Here is an 18888-nt window from a genome sequence, read left to right as displayed (position 1 = left end):
TAAGTTATAGTCCATAAATTATAAAAATATATTCATTATAACTAAAATTACAAATTCACTTCTTTTTGCACATACTAACACTTGTGCGTTGAATATACATATGCAACATACATATATTTAAACGCGCACGTTTTGATGTATACTTATATTCATCAAAATATGCATTTTTCATTCATGTGTACACTTTTATTCATGGTGCATGGATATTGTTACAATCATAATTAAGTAATTTAGCTCTACATATATTAAATGTATTAGTTGTTTTAATTCAATGGTATCCCATACCATTACAAATGTCAATTTCTAATTTTATTCCCCCCAAAAAAATACAAAATACAAAGACTGAATGGTAGACAATGGCGGCATCTTTCATTTTCCTTTCCCTTCTCAAAAGGTAACAGAAAAGAAATCTATGTATACTTTCAACAAGGGTATGGGGATGGTATATAAATAAACCAGAGAAGAAAAAGAATATCAATTAATAAAAAATAAAAACAAATTTCCTTTTCTCTCTGCTTCTTCTCCGGAGAAAATCTTTATTCTAGGGCTTTAGGAAATGACGCGACGGAGCATCGATGATTTGGAACTGAGCTCCGACGAGGAGGTATGGTCCAAACACTCGTTCAAATTCTCGCGAGTCATCAATTCAGATGATGCGACGTCGTCGAAGCCACGGCCAAGGGCGGCGCCTCCTCCGATTGAATCGTTCGCCTATTCTAATAATTCGGGAAATAATTTGAGTAGCTGTGATTTGATTGAGATAGTGGAGTCTTCTTCTGAAGAAAATGGTTGTGAGAATTTGGAGGATGATGACGTGGACCTTGAGGTGAGTAACAGAAGTAGGAAAAGTGTGAAAACTTCAACCAGCAGTCGCGGCCGTCGATTTGTGATCGATGATGATGAAGAAGAAGAAGAGGAGGAAAAAATTGTTAGTAATAGTAAGGAAAATGATGAATTGAGTGATTCTTTTGAGGAGGAGGAGGAGGAGGAAAATGACGTCATCAAGAAAGCGTTGCAGAAGTGTGGGAAGATTTCAGCTGAGCTGAGAAGAGAGTTGTACGGTACAACCGCTGCTGCCTGTGATACTTTCTCTGAAATTGAGGAGAATTCTTCACTTAGAATCGTCACTCAGGTGAGTAAAATGATTTTATGTTTATACAAATTAATTTCTCGGATCAATGAAAGTTTGAATTCTGGTTTCTTTTCTTAATTTTATTTTGTTTTAATATGGCTTGGTTTAGGATGACGTGGAGGAGGCGTGTGGTGGCGCAGACTCCGAATTTCAGCCAGTGCTAAAACCTTACCAATTGGTTGGGGTCAATTTTCTTCTTCTTTTGTATAGAAAGAAAATTGGGGGAGGTAAAAATATGTGTAACATTTCTTGATTGAAAATGGTCGTTTAGTTATTTCTCGATTGACGATAGTTTACACGTATTATCTTTTTTGCGTGCGTTTTTTTTGTGTGTGTTTGTGTGTGTGTGGGGGGAGGGGGGGGGGGGTTAAAGTGGTGTGAGGCTCTTTTAGCTAGAGAAAATTCACAACAATATGATGTAGAAATTGTGAATTGGAAATTTCTCCGTTTACTTGATTTAGCTTTCGTCAACCATTTTGAGTTTAGGTAAACTTTAAACAGAAAGATGAGTGACGAGTAAAACCTAGTACATTTCTAGTTAAGAGTGAAAGGATGCAAATGAACTGTAATGGTATGCATCTTTCAAGATGGCAAGCTGAGTTTCATTGGCATGCTTAGCACTGAGCTTAAACCTTCGGAGGAAAGGTGAGAATGATGAATTAGGGTTTGCATTTTGTTGGTCTATTGTGGTCCCTCCATGGAAGATGTTTTTTTGCTTGTGGTAAGGAGTCAGGTTGGCAGTTCAAGTGTCTTTAATGAGAATAGAATTTGAAGAAGGCATTTGACATGCTTTCTTGTAGTAACATATGGTAGATTCAACACTATTTTATTACCCATGCTCAGTCAACTAAGAGATGTGATTTGATAAAGGGAGTGTGGCTCATGTTTGAGCATGATAAATTATTTTGTGATGACATGTTGCCAATCTAGGTTTAGCTGTCAGCAGCATTCTGTATATTGAGGAATAGGGCTGTCAAGTGTTGAACTGTGAACTGTTCGGTGTAATAAACCTATGTTGTGGTTGGATGGATGTTCAAAAGTACAACCATTGGTGAAAGGATGAAACACCTATGTTTCCAATGCGCCATTTGGTTGTGCAGTACAAGAAATTTTGATAGGCAATTTGTGAGTCCTGAACTAACCATATGGTATTATTGCTTCCTTATCTGTAATACAAAGTTAGTGTGTGTCAGTTAGAGACTCCTACTTTCTTTCTTTACAATGCGGTAAATTGAAATTCAGAGACTCCTATAAGTTTGCAAGTGCTTGACAAAGGAGTCATTCTGATTTCTTTATCATATTAACTAGCAAGTTTGCAATTGCTGTAGGTGCTAATTTTGAATGGAACTAAGTTCATTCCTTTTCATTTCTTCTGATGCAGCTATTTTGGCAGATGAGATGGGTCTTGGTAAGACCATTCAGGTACTTCTGGTTCTGTTGGTATATTCTTTTCCCTCTTCTTTTCTGAGCTGTTTAAATTCATTTCTTTTGACAATCTGCTATAGTTTATTGTCAAGTTTAACATTACCTTTTCAGGCTATTACATATTTAACATTGCTGAAGCACCTGGAAGGTGATTCTGGTCCTCACCTAATTGTTTGTCCTGCTTCGGTTCTTGAGAACTGGGAAAGAGAGCTTAAAAAATGGTGTCCATCCTTTAATGTGCTCCAGTATCATGGTGCAGCTCGGTCAGCTTATTCAAAGGAATTGAGCTATGTTTCAAAGGCGGGATTGCCTCCTCCTTTTAATGTTATTCTTGTGTGTTACTCCATTTTTGAACGACACAGGTTAGCTCCACAATATAATTATAAAACTCTACAAGTTTCACATTTTTGCTGATATTGTAGTCATGAACAGTGCACAGCAGAAAGATGATCGCAAAATTTTGAAACATTGGTGCTGGAGTTGTGTGCTAATGGATGAAGCTCATGCACTGAAGGACAAAAATAGCTTTAGATGGAAAAATTTGATGTCTGTTGCACGGAAAGCAAAGCAGCGTTTGATGCTTACTGGGACACCACTACAAAATGACCTGCATGTATGGTAACTGCTGCTTTTCATGTAATTTCTTTGATTATTTATCTGTCTTTTGATGCTTAGCATGATGGTTAACTTTTGTTTCAAGTTATTGTTGGTATTGTTAATGGAAATGAGAATATGAAAGAAGCCGAAACTTGTTTTGATAATGTTATGTATGCTTCTGCTTGCGAATAAAACTTAGAAGACATCTAACAGTAAGTAAATTTTACAATATCCACAAAAGATGTACACACATATGTGAATTTAGTATGTAATTGTCTGTTTATAGGTTTACACTATCCATAATTTTTCTTATTTCAAGTGAGCATGTGCTGATGCAAGTATATGAATCTGTGCCAGAAAGCTGTTAGATTTCGCTTGCATAGCATCAAGAGTTTTACCTTCATTTATGACAATCTTATATGCCTGTGCAAAGATATAGTCACTCAGTTCAGTTGACCAAACCAAATGTCAGGAGCATAATTTTCATGATTCCACTATGAAAGTGTGTTGAAAACTCTGCTCCCGGTAGATGAACTGGCCTTTCATAGCAACCAAAATCTTTTCTGTTGTTTTTGGTAACTTCTGGATGTGCAGATAGGGTTGGTATTCAGGCTATGGAATTTCCTATCCTCTCCCTTCCTCCTTTCTTGTATATTTCCAATTTGAGAAGTGTGCTTCAGTTCCATTGGCATGCACCAGCTCAATCCATGAGGCTCCAGTCAAAATTGATGGAGAAGTCTTGAGAGAAGTTAGAAGAAGAAAAATAAAAAAGTTTCCTCAAAAATCAAGCTGTTAACACTGGTGCAATTATCTGGTTTCACATTCAAACATGTTCACAAATGTTTATGATTCTGAATTGGCCCAGTCATCAGGCTACTTTGAGCAGCTTCACTGGGACTGCATTTTCTACTCTAGAATTCTGTAAGGGTGTTAATCCTTATGATGAAGTCCTGGCATTCTCTTCCTGGAAACTTCTACTAGCCTTTTTTCTTCATAAAACTTTATGATTTCACTAGCCGTCAGCTTTAACCATGTAGACTTATAATATAAGTTTCTGGCATTCCACCTACCATGATGCTAGTTCTTCTGAGCACTGGCTCCAATGTCACTGCACATTATGTAAAATCTCAATATTATCCACCAGAGTCCCCTTCCTATCTCTCGCACTTCCGACATATTCTAGCAGATGCTACCTTGATTGATTTAATCCTGCACCGGATGTCAAACAAGGACACCTTTTTCATTGCCTATTTTGACCAAATGTAATTTCGTATTGCTTTCTGATACTCCACATAACTATCATCTCCTTGTTCGTCCATTCTACTTTAAACCATGCTCGATGCCGATAATATTTGTTGATAGCATTCTGACATTGTGCTGAAATATTGAGATCCACTTCCCTATAAAGAAGCATCATTTTTGCAATCACCTGGAGATAATTGGATCATTGTAGATCTTTGACACAAGGTGTCTGCCCTCCTTCCAAGGATTGTTTTTCACCACTCATCAGGGGACACCAGGAAAGTCCCCACAAAATTTAGCTTCTGCAGCACCCAATAGTGCTGAGCATGTATCAGCTTGCCCTCCACCTTCCTCTATCACTGCCACTGGCTCCACCATGAGTAAAATCAGTTCCTTCGCATGCATTGCCGCTTTGTTGTAGGCATGCAATCATTCCACTGCATGGATGCCAATAACATTTTGCGCCCGGTCTCTGAAACCTCAACTGACAATGCCTTCGGAAGAAAATTGACGTCTTCTGCAAACCTAGCTAGCTCTTCAATGTCCCATTCATTTTTGTGCACTACCTTTTTGTAGTCATTGCCTGCTGTGATTTCCCATACCTCAGAATCTTTTACCCTAGCCCCTGTAATCCTGTTGCTTATGTGCTTATGAGCAGAGATCATTGTTCATCAAAGATCATTGTTCATCAAAAGGATGAAGAAAGGTAGACTTCTTTTTTTTGAGTTTGCCGTGGGTAATTTGGCTGGAAATATTTTTTTTTTAAATCTCCCAACTGATGCATTCTACCGCATGAAATATCGTCTTTCTTGGCTTTGTTAATTTGCATCTAGTGTCAACATGAAGTTACTCCTTTTTACACTAAAATGTTTAAGCTTGGTAATTTATGTCCTCATGGATGACCCTCAATATGTTTCATTTTCCTTTTATGTTTCTCTTGGTTCAGTAAATTAAACATTATGATTCTGTGCCTTTATTTTCAGCTTGAAAGTTGCAAAAATGATATTTAACTAGCTTGATGAGCCATTTGATCCTAAGTTCAATTATCTTGTTTATTTTCTGTTTGTTTCATGTATTTATAAGCTTCAACTTTGATTTCATTTTATTATCTGTTGAGCATAGTAAATCTTCTTCTATTTCTTCCTTCAACCATGCAGTCCTTAAGAGTGTTTAAGTAGTCATATCACCCATGCCTTATGTTTTTGGATAGTCTACTTTGAAAGGACTCTGTGTCTTGAGCTGAAATCAAGAAATCTGATCATCTAACTCTCTTGAATTATTTGTTCATTGTTGTTTATTGCCACTCTGTCTAACACAGTTTGATTGGTATACTGAACACATTAAACATCATTGAAATATCAATGTTCTCCAATTTCTGTTGCTAGTGACATGATATCTGATGGTTGATATGTTGTCTAAGACTGAAGGAGCAAAAAATAGCTGTATGATTGCTGTACTTGCTACCATCTTGTAGGATTTCTTATCACCCCAAGGAAGTTCTTTGTGCTGAGATGTAGTATTTAATTCTCACCATAATTTGAACTTTTCATTTTAAATGAGTTTTTGTTGTTGACTGTTGTCAGTATGCTTTTGTTTGCTTTTGGAGTGCTCTGCTCAGTAATGTTTGCATTTGCAGGAGTTATGGTCAATGTTGGAGTTCATGATGCCTGATCTCTTTGCTACTGGAGATGTTGATCTGAGGAAGCTTCTGAATGCAGAAGATAGAGACTTGATTGCTCAAATAAAGTCTATCTTGGGTCCATTTATATTGAGAAGATTAAAATCTGATGTAATGCAGCAGCTAGTCCCAAAGACCCAAAAGGTATGTCTTACTTTTGGTGCTTATTTGGTTCAAACGACACAATAGTTTTTGCAATAGTTTTTTTGACTTAAGCCCCTGTAATTTAGCTCTTTCTATTGTTACTTTTTACTAATGGAACCTGAGTTGTTGTTGCAGGTTGAGTATGTGAAGATGGAAAATCTACAAGCAGACGCTTACAGAGAAGCAATTGACAATTATCGGGCAATTTCTCAAGCTCGTATTTCAAAGTTAGCAAAAATCGATTTAAATAGTGTTGCTAGAATTTTGCCTCGAAGACAAATTTCAAACTATTTTCTTGAATTTCGTAAGGTGTTATCAAATTTTCCTGCAGTTAAAGTGTCTTCATGTGCAACCATATAACCCGTTGTTTTGTAAACGGTTAACTTTCTTTGTTGCAGATTGCAAATCATCCACTATTGGTGAGGCGCATTTACACAGATGATGATGTTGTTCGGTTTGCTAAAGCTTTGCATCCAAAAGGTGTATTTGGCTTTGAATGTACCTTGGACCGAGTGATTGAGGAGCTTAAGAATTACAGTGACTTCTCAATTCATCAGGTATTTTATGTTCTTCCCTCTTTCAGGTATTTTATTGTTTTCCCCTCTTTCAGAATATTTTGCTCTTGCCTTGCTAAGGTTGTGCTTACGCTATGATAATTATTCTTGCATACGGAATAGTTGGAAGATGTGACCTACATTTTTGTTTTTATAACTTCTATTGCTGTTAAATTTTGGAAACATCTTGCTTGTGATTTCTGAGGATTTCAACTTTCTTACTTTCATAAAATATGCACTCTTATCTCATGATTTGTCGCCTCTGTGAATTATCTGTATAAATGATTTTCTCTCATGACCCTAAATGTTCTTGATAAGTATAGGACTTAATTGTGTAAATTAAGTTTGTAAGACAAAAAGATAAAGGGGATTTCACTTTTGGAAACTGGAAAGCAGTACGTAATACTCTACTTGTACAATCAGCAAAAATTTAATAAATTGTTTTTGGATCCTTAACCATCTGCAATGGCAAGAGAATGGTTAGATACAAATGACTTTGGAATGCCAGGACGAATATTATGCAATTCATCGTAGAAAAGACAACGTGGTTCAAAGAGATGTGTCACTGGTTTTGGATATGCTGTGAGCTAGCTTCAGAAGTGGATCACTTGGGTGTAAGTAATCGTGGGTATTTATATTCATCTGTTCATCAGAGGAAGTTTACAGAATTTCTGAATAAGAGGTCTAGTTCAGTTATTGAAATATACTCGAGTGCTATTTGAAGGCTGAGATGTCTTGGAAGAGTCTGGGAATTGATCTGTTGTGCATTTTAGCTACTACATTTCAACACCTCATGATAGTAGGATTCTGCTCAAGGATATTTTAGTTTGGTAGTCTTTTTGTTCTCCTTTGCTTAGTTACTCCACAGTAGTAATATTTACTGTACCAATAACTGTGCTTAAAACCATTGTTTTCTGCTGCTAGCTGAAGGAGTGTCTATAATCTTTTTGAATTGTTACTAGGCGTGAACCTAACTTCATCTGCCTCGTCAAAGCTCTTTTTCTTCTACCACTTGCTACTTATTGTAAAGTCGCTAGTATTATCACCTTTCTTTCTGTTCTCCATAAGAAATGTATGCCTGGAATGTATGCCCAAAATTTTTTTTGTGAAAGAACCTGCTCTAACATATATTATTATGCAACTTAGCATGTCTCACCAAATCATTACAATGAGAAGTTGCTTCTAAACCATCCAAGCCATCAATAGTTGTCAGTAATAACATTTGTAAAGAGTGGAAAGCTTGTTAAAAACAAGAAGAGAACAGAAATATGAGAAGTGAGTTTGGCATCAACTTCCGGCCAAGAGCAAGTCAATTTCGAGAATGCTTCCCTGAGAAATCCTCTCGCAGTCATGTGCATTATGAAGACTGACTCCTGTTAGAGATGAGTTGGAGCATGCTGGTCTTACTGGGCAAAGAAAAGACTGCCGGGTCTGGCTATAGAAGTTTCAGTAGAGTGCCATGACAATGAGTTTACTTAGTTGTTGGCAGGATAGAGAGCCGTGGAAGAATTCGTGTTAAGAGCAAATAAAACTAGATGCATTATTAATTATGATGGGAGGAGCTTAAAGAGCATAAGGGAAGGCAAAGAAGGTGACAGATATCTTTTTTAACGCAAGAATGTTCGGGTTTGTGTATTGTAGTATCTAAGGTATGAATCGCGACGTGAGAATCGACCTGCAGATTGAACTCTATAATTGAGTAAATAAACCAGGTTCAACTTGTGCCACCTGATGCTATAGTGGCCCCACTTGTAGTCGTCATGGCCAATGGCAAAAGTGCAGGCATAGTTATTTAGTATTATTGATATCCAAATATTTCACAATGATTTGGCTGATGTATCGCTATAAAACCAATCATTCTTTGGATTGGTCACACGAGAATATTTGAGGTTCTCTAGACACTGATTGTGAATGGAGCCTGTTTCATAATTTGAAATGTTGCCCTACTTGCACTAAAGTACCATTTACAAGATTATGGCTGCTGAAATAGGCGTGGTTGTTGAGTATATAGAATATTATCTATATTTTAAAGGCTATAGTAAGTTGTATCAGTGGAGAATAAAGTAAATTGCATGGATGTAGAATAAAGCAAAAGATTGCAAATAAATGTGCTATGTAATTAGCTACTTTGGTTACTATTCATCGAAGATGCTTGGGTGCTGGATATTACTCAGATGGAATAGGCCATTAAAATGCTATTGCTTGCTTTCTATTGTTTTAATAGCAGTGGTTTTGCTTTAATATTCAAGCAACTGTAGACTGCAAGTAACTGGGCAAGCAAATAAAATTTGAAAATGAGAGCTTGGGTGTTTTAGAATGATATAGATTCAGTATGGTACAGGAAGAACTCTAAACCTAAAAATGCTAATCATGCATTTGCTTATTGGATCATAAAAAGAAGTTGACTTGAAGGCCAACTGGCCAAGTCAGTGTCATTTAGTTTCTGGTTTTTTTTTTAGTGCTTTTTGGTTCTTGTAGTTGCTTCTTGCTTATTTTCATGGCTGTTATATTTAATAGCCAAACTTTTCATGCATGTTTGTCAAGGGTGATGTGGTCAGTTGATATTGATAGCTGATTGGTGGTTATGAGCAATAATTCTGGAATGTTGCCTCCCTTCTAAATAGCATGTGGCGGCTGGAAGGACAAGCTTTCTTGTCAGGAGATTAACACAAATATGATTTCATCAGTCAAACATTTCTTGGGTGGTTTGTAGTGGATAAAGTTTTTATTATTTCTTGACTTGATATGATTTACTTTTTTGGACTTTTGAGTGTTGATTGATTAAATGGCCATTGATTGGTTTGGAAGGTTTTCCAGCTTGTGTTGTTATTGATATTATATAAACTTTGTATGCCTTTCCTGCAGCTTTTGCTCTATCATGGAGATGCAGATGGCAAGGGAGTTCTCTCAGATGAGCATGTAATGGCCTCTGCAAAGTGTCAGGTATGTTCTTTTTGGGTGCCTTGGAAGTTATGCTTGTAAAGCGTTGTCTATCTTGCACTCATGATGATTTGGGTTGTATCAATTATGGCATAGGCATTAGCCGAACTCCTCCCCATTCTACAGCATGAAGGGCATCGTGTTCTTATTTTTAGCCAATGGACGTCGATGCTTGATATTTTGGAGTGGACCTTGGATGTTATTGGGGTCACGTACAGGCGTCTTGATGGAAGGTACTGACACCAGCATTCTTCCTGCTATAATTTTGTCCAATTTAGCAAGTTTGTGATAATTTGGCTTGAAAGGAATGTCCCTAGAAATTTGTGCGGTTGGGCTGGTTTCTATTACTCCCTCTGTCCAATTAGAAGTGTCATACTTTACTTTTCAGTCCGTCCCAAAATTAATGTCACTTACCAATAATGGCAATAAAAACTTTCACTGATTTCCATTGATGCCCTTAAATCTTACAGCAAGATTCTTATATCTTAGTGGGCCCCAAATTTCACCTATGAAATAGAGAATTTCCATTTGAGGGTGTGTGTGTGTCACGTTCGAACTAGCAGGATTCGTGCATTGCACTTTCTCCAAAAGAGCTTGAAAACATATCATAGGTATGGATCCCTCAATCTTATCACCACTCTATCCTACCTTGAATGGAGCAACACGTCAGGCTGCATACTAATTCAAGCAGGGCATTCTTGGAACATAACCCGTAACCTTTTGAAATCTGAGCACTGTTGAAAAAATGTGGGATTCCCAAAACACGACCAATTGATCGGGATGGAGGGAGTAATACGCATACTGTAGAGACTAGGCTTACATATGTCATGCACTTTATGCAAGGCTGTTGCAAATATATGTTTTCAAATGTTAATGCGGTGGGTGTTATTACTTTTAATACTTTTCTTCTGTCAGGAATTGACTCAATAATCATGTTTATGCTTATATACTCTGCAGCACTCAGGTGACAGAAAGGCAAACAATAGTTGATACCTTCAATAAGGACTCTTCTATATTTGTGTGCTTGCTTTCAACACGAGCAGGCGGACAGGGTTTAAACTTGACTGGAGCTGACACTGTCATAATACATGACATGGATTTTAATCCACAGATAGATCGACAAGCTGAAGATCGTTGTCATCGCATTGGACAAACAAAACCGGTTACAGTATATAGGTGATCCTCCATGTCCTAAGCTGCTGCTACTCATTGTTGAGCTTATTCAAAGTACCTTTTGTATTTGTTTGACGTTACCCATTAACATTATATTCTTTGATATCTTTTTAAGGTTAGTGACAAAGGATACTGTTGATGAAAATGTGTTTGAGATTGCAAATCGGAAGTTAACGCTAGATGCTGCCGTATTACAGTCTGGGGTAGAAGTTGAGGATGAAGGTATGGTGCCCGATAAGACAATGGGAGAGATTTTATCATCCCTGTTGCTTGGCTAAAATCACAATCTGGTATTAGGACTCAAGTACAGTTTCTCCCTTATCCTCCTCTCCGCCTCGTATTTTCCCTTTTTTGTGGTGACTTTCTAACTTGTCCTGAGAGGTTAGGAAGGGATTGCAAGTTGAGAAAGAACATTGTACGGAGACTTGCATAAGCTGCATTGTTGTAACTTATAGCAGCAAAATTTTGTTTATAGTAATAGATGATGCATATGGCAGGCAGGCTCCATCCATCTTTCCTTTGGTGAGTAAAAATCGAAAAATGGGTACACAGTGAAAATGTGGATTTAACCGGTTTTGCAGTTGCTTTTCTCTCGCATTTTCTTTGTTTCCATAAATGCTAATTCTTGATTTTTTGAGTCCCAAGATTCGGGAATGATCAAGAAGTACAAGCTGGTAATGTCTCATATTGTTTTGTGCTATTCTGTGTACCTAAAAGGTTTACTTGAAATCAACACAAAAAAAAAAAGATTAAATGCACTAAACCCCTTGGATTTACCCCCAGTTGCACTTTATCATCTGAAATTATTAAATAGGCACTGTGCCACTCTATTTGATGTTTTAGTCTTTAGGACAATTTAACCTTTTCTCCTTGTTTATACGTATGCTTGTTTTTCTTGTCTGCTACTTTCTTTCCCTTGAAATCATCGATACAGTAAAGGGGCTGTAGAAACCTACTAATTACACTTGAAGCACCTCTCCCTCCATTTGCAGTTGCACTTAACAGGTCCTTTTTTTTGGTAAATTAAAAAAACAATTACGCTTGAAGCAGCCCTCTCTCCGTTTCCAAGTTGCACTTAGCAAGGACTCCATCATTAGCCATTCAAACTTGCACCCGCGCGAGGCCATAAAACTAGTTTAACTTAATTACCCTCGCCAGAGGTGCATTTAACTCTTCTTCAGGCAAGTTGTACCAAGAGCTCTTAAGCCTTTTCTTTGTTTCTTCTCTAATTTTTTTGGTTGTTTCGTTTTTTTTTCCCCTGTCTTTGTATCGGATAAAACCCTTAAAAAAATGTTTCTTCTTTCACGTTCCCTCTCATCATTAAAAGGACCTGATTTTTCGATTTCAAATTTCGTTCTTTTCTCCACATCTGCATCATCAGTAGAAAAACTTATGTGACGCTTTTGCAGAAAAACGAACCTAACGTCAAAAAATCCCTCGACAAAGGTGAAATCAAACTGAAGCATACATAAATGAAGTTCTGCAGAGATGCTCAGTTGATAAACCCCAAATGGGTCTTAGATTCTTTATCTGGGCTGGCCTTCAACCCAAATATAGGCACTCTGCATATACGTATGCCCAAGCTTGCAAATTACTGGAAATTAAGCAAAACCCACAAATTATTAATGATGTTATTGATGCCTATAGGGTGGAAAATTGTACTGTTAGTGTTAAGATGTTTAAGAAGTTGTTGTGTTTGTGTAGAGAGGCTAAAGATGCAAACTTGGGGTTGTGGGTATTGAGGAAAATGAAGGAATTTAATTGAAGGCCTGACACGACTACATATAATGTTGTTGTTGCTATGTTTTGTGCAAAGGGGGAAGTTGGTGAGGCAATGAAATTGATGGGAGAGATGGGTTTGATTGATCTTTATCCAGATATGGTCGTATACGTTACGGTACTTAAGGGTTTATCTGATATTGGTAGGGTGGAAGATGCATTTCGGCTTGTTAAGGCGATGAAAGTGCATGGTTGTGTGCCCAATGCAGTTGTCTATTCGGCACTGCTTGATGGGATTTGTAGGTTTGGGAGTTTGGAGAGGGCAATGGAGTTGTTGAGGGAAATGGAAAAAGGAAGTGGGGATTCTAAGCCGAGTTTGGTTACTTATACAGCTGTGATTCAGGGATTTTGCAAAAAGGGTCAGTCTATTGATGCATTGGGGATTTTAGATCAAATGAGTGTTTTTGGATGTAAGCCTAATAGAACCACAATGAGTGTTGTGATCAAGGGGCTTTGTAGGGGCGTGTAGAGGAGGCTTATAAGGTTATTGATAAAGTTGCTGGAGAGAGTGCATTGTATGATGAATGCTATAGTTCTCTTGCATTGTCGCTCTGGCAGATTGGAAAAGTTGAGGAGGCAGAGACGGTTTTCAGGAAGATTTTGGTTCCAGGACTAAGGCCTGATGGTGCAGCTTCAAGTACCATTTTGAGGCAGCTTTGTTTGCTAGGGCGGTGGCTTGATGCATTCTGCTTGTGTGAAGGGATTGAGAAGTCTGGAAATGTAATCATTGATACTGACATGCATTCGATTCTTTTGGTTGGACTTTGTCAAGAAACATATTTGGTTGAAGCTGCCAAACTTGCCAAGCTAATGGTGGAGAGAGGTGTCCAGCTACAAGCTCTTTATGTAGAAGCTGAGGTTAAACATCTTAGGAATTCTGATGAAGGGTTGGTTTCCCAGATCTCTAGGATCAGTAGTTGATAAAGAACATGCACTTTTTCCATCTGTGTACTCCAAAAGGTGCTAAAGTTTACTCCCATTGCAGAAATTTGAATAAAAAATTGGCTGGCTGTGGAATATTGCAGCTGATTTGTAGCTTGGCATTTGAACTTGACAGCATTATGTTCAGATGCTATATACATTACCATGGAGAGATGGTCAATTTATTTTTCCTTTTGCATTTTAATTGGCTTTGTTTAGTACCAAGTGAGAGTAATGAGACTTCATGTACGGCATGCAAATTGTTGGCGATCAGGAGGCAGATAGCGTGGAAGGGGAAGGACCTGTCTCTGGAAAATTCTGCTATCAAGGACCAATAAAATTTGAACGGGCTGACCATGAAGTGCTTATATTTGAGGCTATCATAGTCTTGTTGCAGTTATTTGAAGACAACCCTCATTGCATCAGTTTTAGATGGTGAGACTTTTATCTACTGGATCTGTTACTCTTCTTGTTTTCCAATTTTTTACTCAGCTTTAAGTTTTTGAAATAGGTGTCTTGTGAATTCTCTTTTATTCTTTTTTGTTGCAATCCGTGTCAGATGAGCAGTATTTTTTTTGGTAGTCTTGTTCTCTCTAAAATCGTTGCTGGAAAGTTGATGACAGGAAATCTGTGACAAGGAGCACATTTATTATACTGCTGCCAAGTTAAAACATTGTTGTTGTAAATTGATTTAATCTTTTGATAGATCATATTACTATCATAATCTGTGACAGTTTTTCCGTAGGATCTGGAAAATGAAAGAATGTGGGAAGGCTTATGTCAAGGGACTGTTTTGCTGACACCTAGGATTAGCTGCAATGGGCCTTTTCAGGATCATAGATCCTGGGTTCATACATGCTGAACTAGTAATCTTCTGTAAATTCGTTAAAGGCTTTCAAAATCAAATTAGAAATTGTCTAGGATTATCTTTGAGCTAAAATAGATGTACATATGCATGACTGCACAAAAGTCATTTGGACATTCTAATTACCCCTACTATAGGTAGCTTTATCTATCCAACATGGAATTACATGTTTATATCTAATCATCTGATATGATAAGTCTTGATAATCAAGGGATAAAATTGATCAACAGTCTGCTTTTAAGTCATCCTGCATACAAATGATCTCCAGTATTTGGGGGTCTATTCTTAATTTTTCAACTATAGTTTATCACCAAGTTCTTAGCTCGTTTTTCACTTGTGGGGATTCATATGCCAGTGTCATGCATGCTTAAATCTAAATGGTAAATATGCTTTATGTTTTCAATAATTGTTGTGATATTTTGACTGGCAGGATTGTTGCTTTTGGTTTTCAAATTGCTTTCTGGGATCACTGAACAAAATCTGGAGCTGTAAGAATGTCGGACAAGTTTTAGCATCTTTCTTTTTGTGATACACTGGGTAAGTTTGGACATATTTGCTGATTTGGTTTTATGGGAGTCCCCCAGACTTGTTAAACCATTCAATTTTCCTTTCTGGATATAGTGGGTAACTTTGGATCACCTGGCCGATTTTGTTCTAGAAGTGATTTAGAAGAGTACCCCTACCCCCCAGCCTAGGCTTTTTTTGGATAAGCATTGTTTTCAGGGAAACATAAGAAAAAGCAAGTTAATGTATTTTGTTCCAGATTCCAATGTAAGTACTCGATATGTTTGCCACAACAAGGGGGGAAGTAGAAAGGGAAATTGCACATTTGCAACCTCCAGCTTGCTGCAATACTTTTCCAGTCTCAGACTTTTCAGTAAGTGATTACTATTGGTAGAAGTCTGTTCAAATAGATGATCTGAACGCTATGGACAAATAATGCTCATTGTCACCAAATGCTTTCTAACTTTTCGTCAGTCTTGATTATTGTGGTTAGTACATCAGCCTGTCATTTTGAAGTTTGGGAACTAAGCACTTTGAGCATTTTGAGTCCAGTCAGACTTTTGGTAAATTACATCTTGGTGTTCCTTAGAAATTGTGCTCTAAGATGTTGTATATCTGACACTACAATTTCTTGCTTCTCCTTGTTGCTGTACTGGTTGACTTGCTATCTGTTGATTAGTTGAAGTGGACTAAAATGTTTTGCTATTTCCAGGTATAGAGATTCAGTTCCTTCTGGGGGACTGAAAATAGAGGGATTACTTATGAAGAGTTACTGTTTTCTTTGGTTGAAGACTGATGCAGTGCAACCACCTCTTGAACTAGCGAAAATCCCATAGCTGGACTTAGAGTTGTAGAAGCCTTTTGAAAGGTGAGTTTAGTAATTGACAATGCACGTTCAGCCAGTTGCAATGTCGATAACTTGATATGTCACTTTATAATGATATTGCGAGAGCATAGCAGTCAATATCTGGCATTTTAGCTGGAATCAGATTGATGACAAGAAGTCAACAAATAGTTCAGATTGATGACAAGACGTCAACAACTACTATAGTGAAATCATTCTTCTTATTATGTTTCCGGACAAGGTATCTGTTCATGTAGTTGGAACTGGAAACAGTATAATGTGATATAACAGCGCCCGGAGTTTTGCAGGAAATGGATTCTTCATGCTAGGATGTGGTATCGGACTGGGAAACTTTGCTGTGTAAACAAGGACAATCTGGGATTGGATAATTGTTGATCCAGTTATTCTGAACCACGTACAATGTTGTTAATAAATTGTAACTTATCATGGATAACTTATGGAACTTTGTAACTGTAAGGTGCAAATCATGTATGTTTACGATGAATAGTATTTGCTGAGTCTAGATTTACACTATGAGATTCCAACTCCATATGAAATGGATTTTGTAATTTTGTTTTCTATGTTTTGATCTTATCATTTGTGAAGATGAAAGAACAAGAAGCAAAATAGAAAGCTAATATGGAAGCAAAGGAGAAAAAGATATTGTGGTGTGGAATACGAAGAAGGTTTTAGTCGGAGCAGGGGCATGGGCTTTATTTTATCGAACTTCGCTGTATAATGTTGTTAGGAATAAAGTCCAGGCCGAATTTTGGCAGTGGGATTGGATTGATGAGGTATACTATATGCAAATTTTTGTAGAATTATTTTCTATCATTTTATTTATTACGTTTATAGCTTTGATTGTTTGTTTTGAATGTTGTCACCAGCTAGTCTCCAATGGGTATTTTAGCACTGGCAATTTGCATATCTAGGGGTTGAAATGTTTTTGCTGTTTATAATGTTTAAATGACCAAAAAATAGGGAATATTCAAGCATTGCATTGTTCTGGAAATTTGGGAAGTTTATTTTGAGGGATAACTAAACATGTATTTGAACTACGAGTGATAAAGCTGGTTCGGGACAAGTTTACAAAAAGCTGGTTAGATAGGAAATTCATGTTATTGGCGTATGCTGTTTTGTTAATAATCTGATCATCAACAGCTTGTCATGACTCTTAACGGTGCCGAATTGCTAGACTGGCCGTGGTCTCTGAGTTAAAGAGTATGATTTTTTTTTTCCTCAACCAAGCAATGATAGATATTAGTATCCTGTTAATTTGACATAGAATGGATGCTATACTGGGATGCCTTTTAATGAATGTTGTGAAAAGTATAATTTCTGTTTAGCAAACTGAAGTCCTTTTATTTTAGTTTGTCTTGTCAGCTGCAGTTCCATTCAGGTCTGATGTCAGTCAGCTAAAGGATCTTGGCGTTGGTGCAGTTTTCACTCTTAATGAGCCATACGAAACTCTGGTCCCAACATCTCTGTCTCAGGTATGTTCCTGTAGACTTCCTACATAGAGTCTGCATCTTGACTTTGTTTTCATTTCAATTAAATGGTAGTGAAGTAGAATCGTTCTTCCAAGCCGACGACCATTTTGTTTTGTTTGCTAGCTTGATTCTTGATGGATTCACACTAGTGTTTTTAGACTTCTGACATGTTCCGGAAGAATTTTACTCTCTGCACTTACTTTCATGCTGTTGCTGTTGTCCTCTTCTAGGCACTTGACTTTATGTTACTGAATTTAAAATAAGTGGCTATAGATTGGGTCACAGTTTTTAGTCGATATATTTTCAGTTCTAAGAATGAAACACTAGTTTGCTAAGCCTTTGAAAGCTGCTTCTACAGTTCTAAGGGTTTAAGTGCCTTTGTTTTTTACTTGTTTCTTCCCCCTCTTGTGTGTCTGTGTCAAGGAGTCTCAGCTTTGAAGTCTAGTTGAGTATTACTAGTTCTGTTGATTTTCTCGAGTGAATGGTGGTACTATTACTCGGGTGCATTATGCATCACTGCTTGCAGTATCCCTGTCCTCATGAGGTTTTGGTCTTTTGATGATTGTGTATTTTGCAGGCTCATGGAATTCACCATTTTGGTCTTTCTACATGAGATTACCTCTTTGCGCCATCACTCAATGACATTTGCTGAGCTGTAGATTTTGTTCATGGCGAGTGTTTTGTCATAATAGGATGCGTATTTGACCAAGTGTAAGCAAACTTCCCAAATTCTTTTAAGTGCATATTTCATTATTGGATTAATCAGATTATTGGTGTTGTTTCAACTGGGAAGACATACTTGCAATTTTATTCACGTCCTTAATCTTAATTACGGTGTTTCTGATAGTGTTTAATTAGCTCGCATTTATTCATTTCATGCCCAGGATATCTAATGGACCTTCTTCACCTTTGGTCCTCTATAGCAATTGGGTGTGGAGAAAGAATCACTGGACATGTGAAAAACAGAACAAACTTGTCAACCTTGTATTTAAAATGACTATTTTACACTAATTCTGTCCTTGTTATGAGACATGACTGACTGCTTTATACAACTCAAATATTGTCATCTAATCCTTCTTTTCTTGCTTTTAATTGGTGAAAATGCATCGTGTGGATAAAGCACTTGTGTCCATTGTAAGGCTGGTCAAGGTCACAGCACAACCATCGTTATTTGATAATGTGACTTTTCTGGTCACTGCTGATTACATATATTCTTACTTCTCTTCCCCATTATGCTTGGTATTTTGTATTTTAGGTTAAGTTTAAGCAGATGATGTGCCTGATGTTGCCTATAATTATGTGAAGTCAATACGGCCGACGGTACTCTTAACCTCCCAGTGGCAGGTTTGTCAAGATCATAATGGATTTACTTACAATCCAAATTGTGGACTAATCATGTAAATTACTCTAGTTAACTTTGTTTGCTGCTGATTGCAGGCTGTTCAGGAATTTCAGTATAGGCAGGTCAGGAATTCCTGTGCCTCAAGCCCCCTGACAAGTCTGGTTTTGACAAGCTCTAAGTTGTTTTCTGTCTGAGATCTTTTAGCATTTTATGATGGTTCTGTAGTTGTAATAACCAGAGCTGATCTGATCTTGATGG

The 18888-nt window shown here is 37.3% G+C and overlaps 1 protein-coding gene and 2 pseudogenes across 1 annotated transcript; all 3 read left to right on the top strand.

Moving 5' to 3' along the window:
- Positions 1–435: 435 nt before the first annotated feature.
- Positions 436–11454, top strand: LOC113754320 (protein CHROMATIN REMODELING 19). Its single transcript, XM_027298703.1, has 12 exons — positions 436–1132; positions 1242–1359; positions 2514–2554; positions 2669–2919; positions 2990–3170; positions 6033–6218; positions 6354–6527; positions 6617–6775; positions 9638–9715; positions 9809–9945; positions 10670–10888; positions 11001–11454. The coding sequence occupies exons 1-12, from the start codon at positions 557–559 to the stop codon at positions 11161–11163; spliced, it is 2283 nt and encodes a 760-aa protein (XP_027154504.1). The 5' UTR covers positions 436–556; the 3' UTR covers positions 11164–11454.
- Positions 11426–16306, top strand: LOC113752215 (annotated as a pseudogene).
- LOC113752214 lies at positions 13839–18463 on the top strand (annotated as a pseudogene).
- The last annotated feature ends 425 nt before the right edge of the window (positions 18464–18888 follow it).

This window comes from Coffea eugenioides, chromosome 11 (assembly GCF_003713205.1).
Source record: "Coffea eugenioides isolate CCC68of chromosome 11, Ceug_1.0, whole genome shotgun sequence".
NCBI lineage: Eukaryota > Viridiplantae > Streptophyta > Magnoliopsida > Gentianales > Rubiaceae > Coffea > Coffea eugenioides.
The sequence above is the reverse complement of the archived record's forward strand: the minus strand, read 5'-3'. Positions and strand labels throughout refer to the sequence as shown.

What these genes read in the sequence shown, in the direction of transcription:
- LOC113754320 (XM_027298703.1), top strand. Translation starts at nt 557, where the DNA reads ATGACGCGACGGAGCATCGATGATTTGGAACTGAGCTCCGACGAGGAG. An exon ending in GTCTTGGTAAGACCATTCAG is followed by an intron (nt 2,555 to 2,668) that starts GTACTTCTGGTT and finishes TTACCTTTTCAG; the next exon opens with GCTATTACATATTTAACATT. An exon ending in TACAGGCGTCTTGATGGAAG is followed by an intron (nt 9,946 to 10,669) that starts GTACTGACACCA and finishes TATACTCTGCAG; the next exon opens with CACTCAGGTGACAGAAAGGC.